Genomic DNA, 11,850 nt, shown 5'->3' on the forward strand with positions numbered 1-11,850 from the left:
GTCTGAACTGTCCAGCCCAGGTTAGTCTCTTCATTTCAAGCAAAAAAATAACCTTGGATTGCTTTTAGCATTGTTCCTTTCTTGTATCTTACCAATACAGTTCATTAATAAATCCTTCCTTCACTGACACTAATTAGGGAGAATTTTTTTTATATTTTCTACTTTATCAAATCCTAAGAGCATGGGTTTCTTTCTGATCAGTTTTGATTGTTTTTCCTTTATGGACCTTTATATTTAATAGCCTTTTTTTTTCCTTTATTTCCTTTATATTTAATAGCCTTTAGCTGGATTATTCACAGTTCTATGCTCAAGTCTATTTCTTTTGTCACAGTCATCAAAAGAACACTGTATATGAATATTTAATAACTAAAACACAGTAAGCTGTGTTCTGGATAAAGCTGTTTTGTGTCACCTTCAGCCTTTCTGCCCACAGCTCTTCAGAGGCAAGTGTTGTTCTTGCAGGATTGTGCATCTTTATGGGAAAATTGGTGTGCTCCCAGTGTCTGCCATTTGATCAGCAAAGTGAACATAAATAAAGAGAAGGAGTGGATATAAAGGCCGAATCTGCAGTTGCACTTGCTAGGATATAAATCATGAGAGTTCCTGATCCTCCTGCTTTAGTGAATTTGTTGGCTGCAGGCAGGAAACAAGGCAAATTTCTAAGCCCCCTCTTGCTGCAAGGGGAAAGGTACTTCCATGGGCACAGCACGGCAGCAGGTGCTGGGCAGCTCATTTCACCCTCCTAGCTTTGTAAAGAAGCTTGTTTGGCCATATTCTCAACTGGGCTAAGCAGGCATTCACTACCAGAATGGGTAAAAAACCCACACATCGCTGAAGGAAATATTTCTAAATAAATACCTAAATAAAGACACTGACATTCCTTTCCACTTATCTTTGAAAATCTCCTCTGACCTACTTTGCTCCATGTATATAAAGGACAAGTTTTCTTAATAGCAGATAAATTTCCTGAATCTTTGCCTGGCAATACATCTAGCAGACATAGACTCATGGGAAAAACTCCTGCTGTGGATCACTATTAAATTATTTCATGTTGGAATTTGGCCTGGAGCAGAACCAGCTCCAGCATATGTAACCACAAGCCTCCAGTTGGGATAAGTAGTAGTGTTCAGAGTCACAAAATCTGCCACTGAGGTTGGTTAACACAAGGTGTTTGTTTTGGCACTCATACTCCCATGCTTCCCGTTTTGCAGACTATGGGGGTTTAGGGTTTTTTTTGTTTATGGTTTTTTTTCTGCACCCATGGGTCTAATATGGCATTCTTCTGTGGTGACTCTCCAATATATCCATTTATTCTGCATTTCTCTTTCAGTGAAGGAATAAATAGCCCAGTCTGAGGTTTTTGTTTTTTTTTTTTTTCCTTCTGTGTTCTTTTTTGCACTTTCTTGCTCTGAATGGCACAGGTCAATAGCTGAGTGGGTCAGGAAAAGATCATGGTGGACAGCTTTGTATAACCAGCTTCTCCTGTTGTGAGGAGGGGGATTTTTGTTTCCCATGGCAGGCACAGACATAAGCCACTGACAAAAGCAGCTCTCTAGAGTTAGGGTCATGAAAGTCTGTAACAGATTCTACTATAATTATACTCTGAGTTGGATGGCAAATATAGCCATGTGATGGGGGGAAAGAAGGTAAAGACAAGTTCCTTTTATGCTTTTGGTCCTGTGGGTTAAAATGAAATTAAGCCATAATGGACAAGTAGTGAAAAACAGAATTTCCAAATACGTTTTTAATGAAAGCAAATGTTATTCCTATGCCTTATTTCTGTTAATATCTAATGGCAGTGGAGGTGCTCTAAAGGGTCATAATGTTCCAGCAGAGCCTATAGGGGTTGGGGCTCAGATGCTGGGTAACTACTGCCTACAGGATGGATGTCATCAGCCTTGGCCCAGAGGAGGAATCATAGAAAGAAGCTTTGGCAATGCCTAAATCACAGTTCCTTCAGTGACTTGAGGCTATCAGGCTCCTCTTCCTTCACCTCTGTTTCCATATTGGCCACTTGAGGACAGCCATAGTGCTATGCCTTGCAGGAGGGTCACGGTGGTGACCCTTGTTCCCACAGCCCTTTAGAAACCTCGACTGCTGCTCAAGCGCTAACAAAATTCCCACCCTGGAAAAGTATATCCTGTGTGTTTTCCAGTTGCATCCTTCCAGCTTGAAAACTTTTCAAGCTGCTTATCTAAACAGTTCCCACAAAGAAATGCATCGCTGGCCCAGGCCTCTGCTCTTGCTTGTCTGCAGCTTCCTCTCTGCCAACCCCTGAGCAGCAGCAGTGAAACAATCTGTGAACGTCAGGAGCTTTGTGTGCTTTCAAAACCAGGCTTGATGTTTTCAACATAATCTCTCATTTTCCTCAATGCAAACTACTGTCTAACATTTCTGGAAAGTCAGCTGGAGACTCCAGCCGATTTCTATGGCATTTTAAAGCTGCACATATGTTTAATGTATCTACTACTTCCTTCCCTGGGGATTCATGGTTCTCTTGCCATTCATCTTTTCACAGTGTATGCATAGAATGTGAGTTATCTGTGGCGTCACTACCATAATATATGGCATTTCCCCACACCTACATGGCAAATCCATTAGAAACTGTAACAGCTGCAGACTAATTTCAGCAGTGTGAATGCTCTACCTGGTGGGAAATAATCATAAAAAGTACTTTCCCCATACAGAATTAAGAAATGTCAAAAGAAACAGATGCATCCCCCATTCTTAGTTATTTTTCTGGCTCTGGGAAAGGTAGGAGTCCATGAAACTGGGGGAGCCGGTTTCATCTGAAGCAAATGGAAAGAAATATTATTTCAAATTGCAGGCCAGCTGGAGGTGGGACTGCCATGACCCGGAAAATAGTAAAGGGGAGTGCTCGTGGCTGTGCCCCCCAGCGTGTGTGTAGAAAGAGAAGGAAAGCCAAGGGGTGCCTTTTTGCACAGTTATAACTCTGCCACTGCCCCAGTGGGTATAATAACAGACTGTCAGGAATGCTGAGCAAACATGGACTTGGAATAAAAGCAGCGAGTGGATGAGGATGCCATAGTTTCCTCGCCCATTCCACTCTCCTGCCCACCACGGTGTTGATAGTGCCTGCCAGGTGTGAGGTGAGAGGGTGCAAACATCTTCAGTCAACAGCAGCTAATGACAGCCCTGTAACTGCAGCTCAGCTGAAGCCTAAAGTATTTTGTTCAGCCTCCTACTTCAAGGTGGTGTTAGTTTTTCATACACTTACATACTTATTTTTGGGTGCTGTAAATGTAAAAATTGTGAGGGTGGCACAGAGAGAAATGCAGAAAAGGAAAGTTTGCTTGGGAAATACAGACATAACTTGTTTCTTTTGCTTCGCTTCAAAGCCAAAATAGGTGAATTTACCCACTTCTATTGCTGAGGTTAGTTCTGCAAGGATAAACACTGCTTCCTTTTTAACCTCTGTGAATCTGGCTTCCTTCATACAACAACTGTCTGGAGCAGTCAAAGCTTGGAGCATCCTCAAAGCCCAAGCCAGTGAAAGGTTTCCAGTACAGTAGGAACCACATCACAGCAGTTGCTGCTTTGCCACATGGTATCATTGCTGCCAGGTTGGCTCATCTGGTTCTTGTGCACTGAGCCTTTAATGATGCAACAACAGTGTCAGCAAAGAGGAATGAATGAGCTGGAGATGAGAAACAGAGATGGGAGGAAGCACTAAGTGAGGAGGCAGGAAAGGCAACTGTGTATATAAAGTTTTTCAAGTAAAGTAGAAAGCAGAAGTGATTCCACCATATGCAGACTTCAGGAAATATACTAGAATGAGGCTATGTGGCAAGGGATAACCCAGGAGAAGTCAAGTAAAAAGGTGTGTGCAAGGCAAAGGGTAGAGATATCGGGGAAGTAAAGATGAAGTTTGGGGAAGAAGAAAAATCTTAGCATTTCTGAAAGGAACCATTAGCAGCAGTCTTGGAGACGGAGGTGCATTCATTGATTCTGTGGGGAACTGCAGAGAGACCAAAACACTGCAAGGATTCGTGGTAGGCAGGTGAAGGATTCCTGGGTCTTGGCCAGGAAGCTTTTCAGTTGTCTTTCACAATGACTCCAGGAGACAGAAGCGGGCAGGATGGCTGTCTTATCAGGGCAACTGCTGCATGGGGTGGCTGGGCACAGGCCTAGAGAAAAAGCTGTGCTACACATATAAATCTAGAATCCTGGCATTCCTTCCCTGGTAATCAAACAGCAGGCTATATTTAGCCCAACCTAAACAGAAACAAAGAACAGCAGGACTAAGACACTTAGTCTTAGCTCTAACAGCTGCCACCAGCTGCTCAGAGGGGACACAGGTAGACCCAATGTCAGATGTAGTTAAAATGAGATGGAACAGGGAAGGCAGAGATGCTTGAATGAACAATGTTGCCATTTGGTTACAGAAATTCTCTGGGTGGTCATAGAAGGAGATCAGGTTGGTTAAGAAGGACCTGCCTTTCCTGAACTCATACTGGCTGGGCCTGATCCCCTGGTTATGCTGAACGTGCCATGTGAGCACACTCAAGATGAATGTCTCCACAAACTTCTCTGGTACCGAGGTCTTCCCTGGTACTGAGGTCAGACTGACAAGCCTGCAGTTCCCCAGATCCTCCTTTCCAGAGCTTCTTGTAGATGGGTGTCACGTTGGCAAGCCTCCAGAGGTCTAGTACCTCCCCTGTTAACCAAGACTATTGATAAATGAGACAGTGGCTTGGCAAGCTCCTCCATCAGCACCCTCAGGTGAATGTCACTTAGCCCCGTAGACTTGTGAGTGTCCAGGTGCTGTAGTAGGTCATTAACTGCTTCCTCCTGGATTATGGGGTTTTTTTTCTGTTCTCTGTCCCTGCCTTCTAGCTCAGGGGGCTGAATACCCTGAGGATGACTGGTCTGGCTATTAGAGACCGAGGCAATTAAGTATCTCAGTGTTTTCCTCATCCTTGGTGTTAATAATTCCTCCCCTGCATCCAATGAAGAAGGGGGATTCTTCCTGGCTCAAGGGACTCTCCTTTGCTGGTAACCCATGGTTTTTTTGAAGGGGAATGGTGCTAAGTGTATTTCTATTGCCTTCATGCCCAGACCTTGCAAATGGGAAGTGATCCCTGATAGTGTACTTCAGACATCTCCCCAAATAATAAAGCCAAAATGGATTTGTTGTAGGCCTCTCTGCCTTAGCTGCTGCTTGAACTTGTTCTGTAGAAACTTTCAAATCCAGATATCTTTCTCACAAGTGTGTTCCCCCATCCTGGGCTAGACAGGGAATATAGAGTAAGCCAACAAATACAAATTGAGATCTTTGTTTCTGTTTCTGTGATATTTATTGATGTTACTTTATCAATAATCCCCTTCTTGCTCAAATACAAGCATAGGAGCTATTGCTGGATGAAAAGGTGACCACAGCCTCATGCCTCATACCTGACAGCATAAGAAAATTATTGCATAGCTGCCCAGAAGCAGACAGAAAGTTACTGGGGGGAGCCTGTGGGACCTTTAGGATCTTCCCTCTCACTTCAGCACCCATGGCAAAAGCACAGACATCTCTGTCACATACCATGGCTGCAGATGCATGGCACATACAGACAGATGAGAACAGCATCTGACCATGGCCAGGTACACCATACACACTAACACAAAAACTTAAGAGTATTCAGCCTGGCACCAACACAGCCATAAGGCAAGCTGGACAGCACATGCTGCAGCTGGACATTCTCTCTTTTTTTCTTGCCAAAATATAAAGGCTGCTAAGCAGAGGTATTTTAAGTATTCATAGTCAATGGAATTATGAGTTGGAAAAGCATCAGCCATGCAGTGCTAGACAGTACATGCCCTTCTCCTCTCCTCATACTTCATGCATTTTCAACACCTCTTTAGCTCCCTGGGCACATACTGTACCTTGCAATGACATGGAAGAACAAGGTCTTTAAGTCTTTATTAATTGTTACCACTGTATTTTTCAAAGGAGCTATTTAGGAAATTCTAACTTTTGTTACCATAGGAATGAAGCTGTAGGATTCAGCAAAGAACAACTTAAACAGCGATGTTTAATTCATTCCAACTTTAATTCTCTGCTTCCTCCAAGCTCATCTTGGACATGAAGAAAAAGACTTTAAAAGCTCTTTCTCTCCCCTTCAGTGCTGCTTGACTTTAGCCCAAATTAGGAGTTACCACCCAGTTATCTACAGCAGGGCTTAGCAGTGTCCCTTCCCACCCACAGACTGTCTCTTCTTCCTGACTGAAGCAGCAGCAAAGTGCTCCTTTGGCTCAGGCAGAGCTCCTCATCTCTTTAAAATCATGTTTACACAGTGCTTATACAATAACAGCTGGGTGAATGGAGGAGCATCCAGTCCACTCTAGGAGAGTAGGTTGGGATGCTCCTACTTGATGAGCCTGCCCAGGCAGCTTGCCCAGAGAAGCTGGCCAGTGATTTCTTTAATGCTCAGTGTAATTCTACTATGAGCCTTAGTGAAGCACTCTTACATGTCCATTTTTGGGTTGAAAGGTTTCAGTCTACATTAAATTAAAAAAAATAAAGCCAAACAACAACAAAAAAAGACAAACGCAAAACAAAATAACCAAAAAAAAAAAAAAAAAAAAAAAAAAAAAGCCCAAAACAAACAAAATTGATCTGCAGTTCTGCTGGCTTTCTCCAGCAGATGGGGAAGACAAGGCAAAGAAAGAAAACAGTAGAAAGCTGACTCTCAGACTTGCTCTTCCTTGTTGTTTGCTTTTTAAACCTTTGAACCATGGGAACTTGATAAGCAGCAAGAAAAGTGGAGAAAAGTTTTGTTTGCCCTAGCTTTAACTCTCTTGAGATGCTATCACTACTCTGACTTAGGAACAGTGTTCTGGTTTCCCACCTCATGCTGGGGAAGGTTTTAGATTAGTTAGGAGGAAGTACTTGGTAGAACAAAGAATCTTTCACCCCTGATACAGATGTCTAGCATTAACAATGAGATTAAGATGTTCTTCAACACTCAGTAATGCTAAAACCTCTATTCACTTTCATGAGGTTCTTTAATTCTCCACTTATCCTGAAGTACAATACTTCTTTTTTCATAGCTGCTTTGTCTTACTGACCCAAAGTCCTGGTCAGGGACTGGAAGAGGAGACTCTGCAGGATATTACAATACACATCTGTATTGTAACTTCACTGATGTTGTCAGGTGGTGAAGCAACTTGCAGATTAAGAACCTAATGCCTGGCTCTTCCTCAATAAATGAAGATAGGCCAAGAAAGCAAGCCAGTGACCAGTTTTTGGCTTGACTTTCTGGCAATTACAGTGGCCTTATTTATCACCCAGTGTCTCCTTTTCATCACACGTATGGAGCGTGCTCCAGCGTTCTGCCTTGCATTCCTGCTTCCAGAGTCTGGCTTATCTTTGAGCTGTCTGTCCAACCCTGCTCTAGTAACTTATGGCCACAGGATCCTGTCTCGACCATGTATTACAAACTGGTAACAGGGATAGGGAACTACATAGCTATGCTAAAAAAAGGCACTATCCACACTAATCTGGCAGGGTACTTATCCTCCAAACCCAGCTATCTGGGGACTTCGTGTAGCAGCACTTACACAGCTCCCATTGCTGCTACTGTTGGCTACAGGCAAACAGGTATTTTCAGACACAGCACCCTCTTCCCCCCACTTATTTGTCTAGAGTTGGTAGAGCTCTCAAAACTGGATCCTTTCATAGCAATATATAAAGGGGGCTTTTCATAAGCAAGCTGGAAATTCTAGGGGGCACAGCTGCTGCTCTGTCTAGGTGGCTGACAGCACTTTAGTCTCATCACCCCCTTAGATTCACCCTGTTGTGCTGGGCACTTCTATGCACCTTCATTTCCACAGAGAGGCACACATGTGGTCACAATCAGAAAGAGGGGTCCTTAGTCATACTTTATGTAATATTTCCTTGCATCTCGAAGGGGAAAAAAAAATTTAAAAAAAAGAGGAGGATTCTGAAGGACTAGGATGCTTTTACTGGCATTTCATTAAAAATCATCTCCCACCTAATTACAGGACTACAGGAAAACAGCCATAAAAATCCCACTCTAGTGAAGTCTACAAAAAGGACTGAACAGGCAAAAAAGGCTCTCGTTGAGCCTATGCTGGTGAGGTATTTTAAATGAGGACCTCTGTAGTAGTTTTGTATATTTTTAAATTCAAGTTCTCACAACATTAGGGATATCAAGGGTGAAGGGAGTCTTTTGGTGTTTCAGTTTTCCTGCAAATAATTCAACATCCTCTTGCATTATTCTGAATCTAGACAAAAGACAGGACAACCATGGAAACCATCAACCAAACGTGACACAAACCAAAAGATGAACCACTGAAGTTATTCACAAAACCTGGACATGACAGTAAAAGACAAATACAAAATAGGGGTGGGATGAGCACAGCAGGAGAGAAGGAACAGTTTAAACTTATCCCATTATTTTATCAGCATTCCCTTAGGTATTTTATTCAAGAAGATAAAATTTAATCTGTGCTGTCTTTGTATAATGAGTGGTATCATCTCCAACAATCTGCCTCACATACACCTTTTTTTCCCCAAGGCTGACAGAGCTACTTCACTGATAGTGTTCTGGTAAAATGCCTTCTGGGTAAACATGATCTTGAATCAACCCATTCTGAAGTAATGGAACTATAACACATTTATGGGCAAGAACCTTGGCATTTCCAATAAAAGAGCTACTTCAGAGAACAAGAGCTGGCTGACAGCAGCTGAAAATCTCACCTAATGTTCTTACCAGTATGTCCTACCCCCTGGCTTCTCTTGTGCAGAATTCTCTAAAATAAACAGTATCTTAGAGTTTCCACTCTAGCATAGGAGTATGATTACAATCAGTCTCCTTATTTCTTCATCCCTGTGGTACAAGGATACATTAGAGTGGTCCTGGAGCTGTCAGATTAGCACAAAACCACCAAACTGCCTGCAAAAGGCTGGAACCCTTACATTATGCTTCATCTCGCCAAAGGAAAGTCTGTCTGTGGATAAGGATTTTTAACATTTATGCCTCCCCCTTGTGTTTCTACCATATAAACTCACCAGACTATGTTTATTTCTCAAAAGATCTCTCCAAGTGCAAATGTTACACATTGGACTTCATTGGTTTCCTGGTAAATATGTAAATCCAAATGTGTACTGAGAATGAAAATTATTTTGAGTTGCTGAGTCTAAAATTTCCCTCTGAAATCAACCAGAATTACAGCTATTACAGAAGTCATCCAATATTTAACAGAGGATAACTGATCTTAAGAGATAGGGAGTGTAATATAAATGCCTTCATCTAGTACAAACTATGAAGAGGCAAATTAAAAATTAGTAATTCTGTTTGGATGGAAAAAGGAATCTTGCCACTTCATGATGGATTCAGTTAAGGTGGGAAGTTTTTTGGTTTTTACTGTTGTTCGAGTTTTTTTTAAAGCAAAGAAGTACTTTTTTTCCTGGAGAACTTAGAGAAATAGTGTAGAAAGCAAGAGAGAAACCCTTGCCTGATCCTGACCTTCTTGACAAGAATAAGGTCACAATTGATTTTTTGCACAGAGAGTTTGTCTGCACAGAAGGAGGAAAGAGTTACCTGATAATAGGCAGAGGGGAAAAAAAATCAGACAGCAAACATACCTGACTTGCCCACGCCAGCTCGACCAAAGATCGCCAGCTTCACTTCTGCACTCTTAGCCATGCTGGAAGGAACGGACTGGCAACAAATTCACTTGATTATCAAAAGTGAAGCAGAAGAACTATTCCCAGCTTCTGTCTTCAGCTTCACCATGTTATTGTGACATCAATGAAGAGCCTGGGGAAGAAAAGCATGAGGATGGAGCTGAGAGAAACCAGGCTCTCCCTCATCTCTTTCCTCTCCCCCCCATTTTTCTTTTTTTTTAATAATCATGATAATCAAGGCTACACTTACTCTTTACACAATGAGGCAGCACCACTGACACATTTGGCCTTGTTCATGCAAAACCTACCTTCAGCTTTCTAGTTCTTGCTGCTTGTTTCACACTGGTACTGTAATACTGCAACTATTATGACATTGTGCTTAACCCAAAGAATGTCTTGCAACTCAGCATAAGGTTATTTATTCTTTCTTCCTCTGTCAGTTGCATCTGCTTATATTTACTCTATCTGCCTCAACTCTAATGAATTACGACTACTTGCTAACAGTGTCTGCAGATAGCTGATCTTTCCTCAAGCCCTCCAGTTCCAGAAATGTTTCAGTTACTCAGCTGCAGTTGCATAAAAACCCTTAAGCACTGGTACCTTGCCCAATCTCTTAACAAATCAGCATGCAGAAGTTATCTAGTGCTCCTTGTTTAAGCTGCCTCAGCTCGTACATAAACAGTTGGCAAAGTGTGGGATTAGAAAAAGGATGCCAGAATTTCTGGTAATACACTTTTAACAGGCCACACAGGATTTATCTATATTCACAGCTTTGCTGCATGACCTTGAGCAAGCCACCTGATGCCTCATTGCCTTGATTTCTCAATCTGCACAGTAAAAAATTGTAACAGCACCCGTCATTGTAAAATGCCTTAAGATCTTGGGTTAAAAACGTCACCTGTGATGATAGCCCTCAGCCCAGACTAATACCTCAAAATTAAGTCTCCTGTTAAAACAGGGTAGAACTGTCCTTACAAATGCGACCTGAAACAGTTTGCTGTCGTGCTAACGTGTCCACTTTACCCACAGATTCCCACAGCGATTTAGGAAGCTCTGTGGGAATACCACCCGCTCTGCCGCAAAACACAATTCAAACACATTTCTTAAAATAAAACCCAGGGGGGTTTGCCTATGAAAAACATCTTGTAAAAAAGAAAGAGTAAAGATACCTTACACAGAGATGAGTCCCACCGCAGTTCTGAGGTCTTTTGACCTTTTGGCAGTGATTCATTTTGCCTAAACAGTAACTATCAGACGGCGCTCACGTCGCACGAAAGGCTACAAACGCCAAGCCTTCCAGGAGCTTGGACCACCCCGCTGGGTAGGTACAAGGAGGACATCGCTCCTTCCCTTCCAAGAAAGATTCGGCTCGCCAGCCGGTACCTGACCCAGCGCCTTAGGGCTCCAAGCGCACTCCCCCCCCCGCAGCCGCCTGCGGCACCACTGCTCCGCACTCCGCCCGTCCCTGCCCGGCAGGTATCTCTTACAGTTCTGTGTGGATCCTGGTTCATCACCCCCCAGCCCGTACCTTCGGGTGGGCTCCGTTCCTTCTCCGGGTCCCGGCAGGTGCCGCCCGCCCGGTGCAGGGTGTCTCCCGCGGCTGCCGGCACCGCCGCTCCCCGGCCCCGCACCGCGGACCCCGTGTCCCCCGCGCCGCATCTTCCCACTCGCGCTCCTCCCCACGCCCCGAGCTCCCTCCCCCCGCTCCTCCCCGCGCCCCTGCCGAAGAAGCTTCGCGCCACCCGCCCTGCGCTCACCTCCTCGCCAGCAGCGCGGAGGGGCCGCGCTCGGCGGTGCCCACGCTGCGCCACGGCGCTGAGAGAGGGGAGGTGCGGCCCGGCCCAACCCGGCCCGGCCCAGCCCCGGGCGCTCCCGCCGGCGGTAGCGGGGAGGCAGCGGCTCCCTCCGCGGCCCTGCGGTGCCCCCTGACGGCCGCCGGCAGCAGCACTCCCGCCCCGCTCCGTGGTGCCGGGAGAGGGTCCGGGGAGCTCCGCAGTCCTGGGAGCTGAGGAGGGAGGACAAGGAGGCGTCGTGTCCTCTCTGTCGATTCTCCCCAGTGTTACCCGGTACCCAGCGAGGTCTGCGAGGGGAGGGAGCTCAGCCCTGTAATTCGGAGTGTTTGGCTCTAGCACAGCCTTTAATTATGTGGGACAATGGCTGTTGTTCACATGCATAAATTTTGGCTGAGG

The 11,850-nt window shown here is 44.5% G+C and overlaps 1 protein-coding gene across 3 annotated transcripts in view; it reads right to left on the bottom strand.

Annotated features, from left to right (window-relative positions):
• Window positions 1–11,581, bottom strand: part of RERG (RAS like estrogen regulated growth inhibitor) — a 103,849-nt gene extending 92,268 nt beyond the window's left edge. The window contains exons 1-2 of one of the 3 annotated variants that reach the window (XM_071732990.1): window positions 11,419–11,581; window positions 9,620–9,794 (exon numbers count right to left, since the gene is read on the bottom strand). In XM_071732990.1, coding sequence (XP_071589091.1) covers window positions 9,620–9,680 — 61 coding nt within the window. In that variant the 5' untranslated portion in view covers window positions 9,681–9,794; window positions 11,419–11,581. Of the gene's footprint in view, window positions 1–9,619; window positions 9,795–9,969; window positions 10,212–11,189; window positions 11,320–11,418 lie in introns of those variants that run through there. The other 2 variants (XM_071732989.1, XM_071732991.1) reach the window with 2 other exon arrangements.
• Between the last annotated feature and the right edge of the window lie 269 nt (window positions 11,582–11,850).

The sequence above is a fragment of the Heliangelus exortis genome, chromosome 1 (assembly GCF_036169615.1).
Source record: "Heliangelus exortis chromosome 1, bHelExo1.hap1, whole genome shotgun sequence".
Taxonomy (NCBI): domain Eukaryota; kingdom Metazoa; phylum Chordata; class Aves; order Apodiformes; family Trochilidae; genus Heliangelus; species Heliangelus exortis.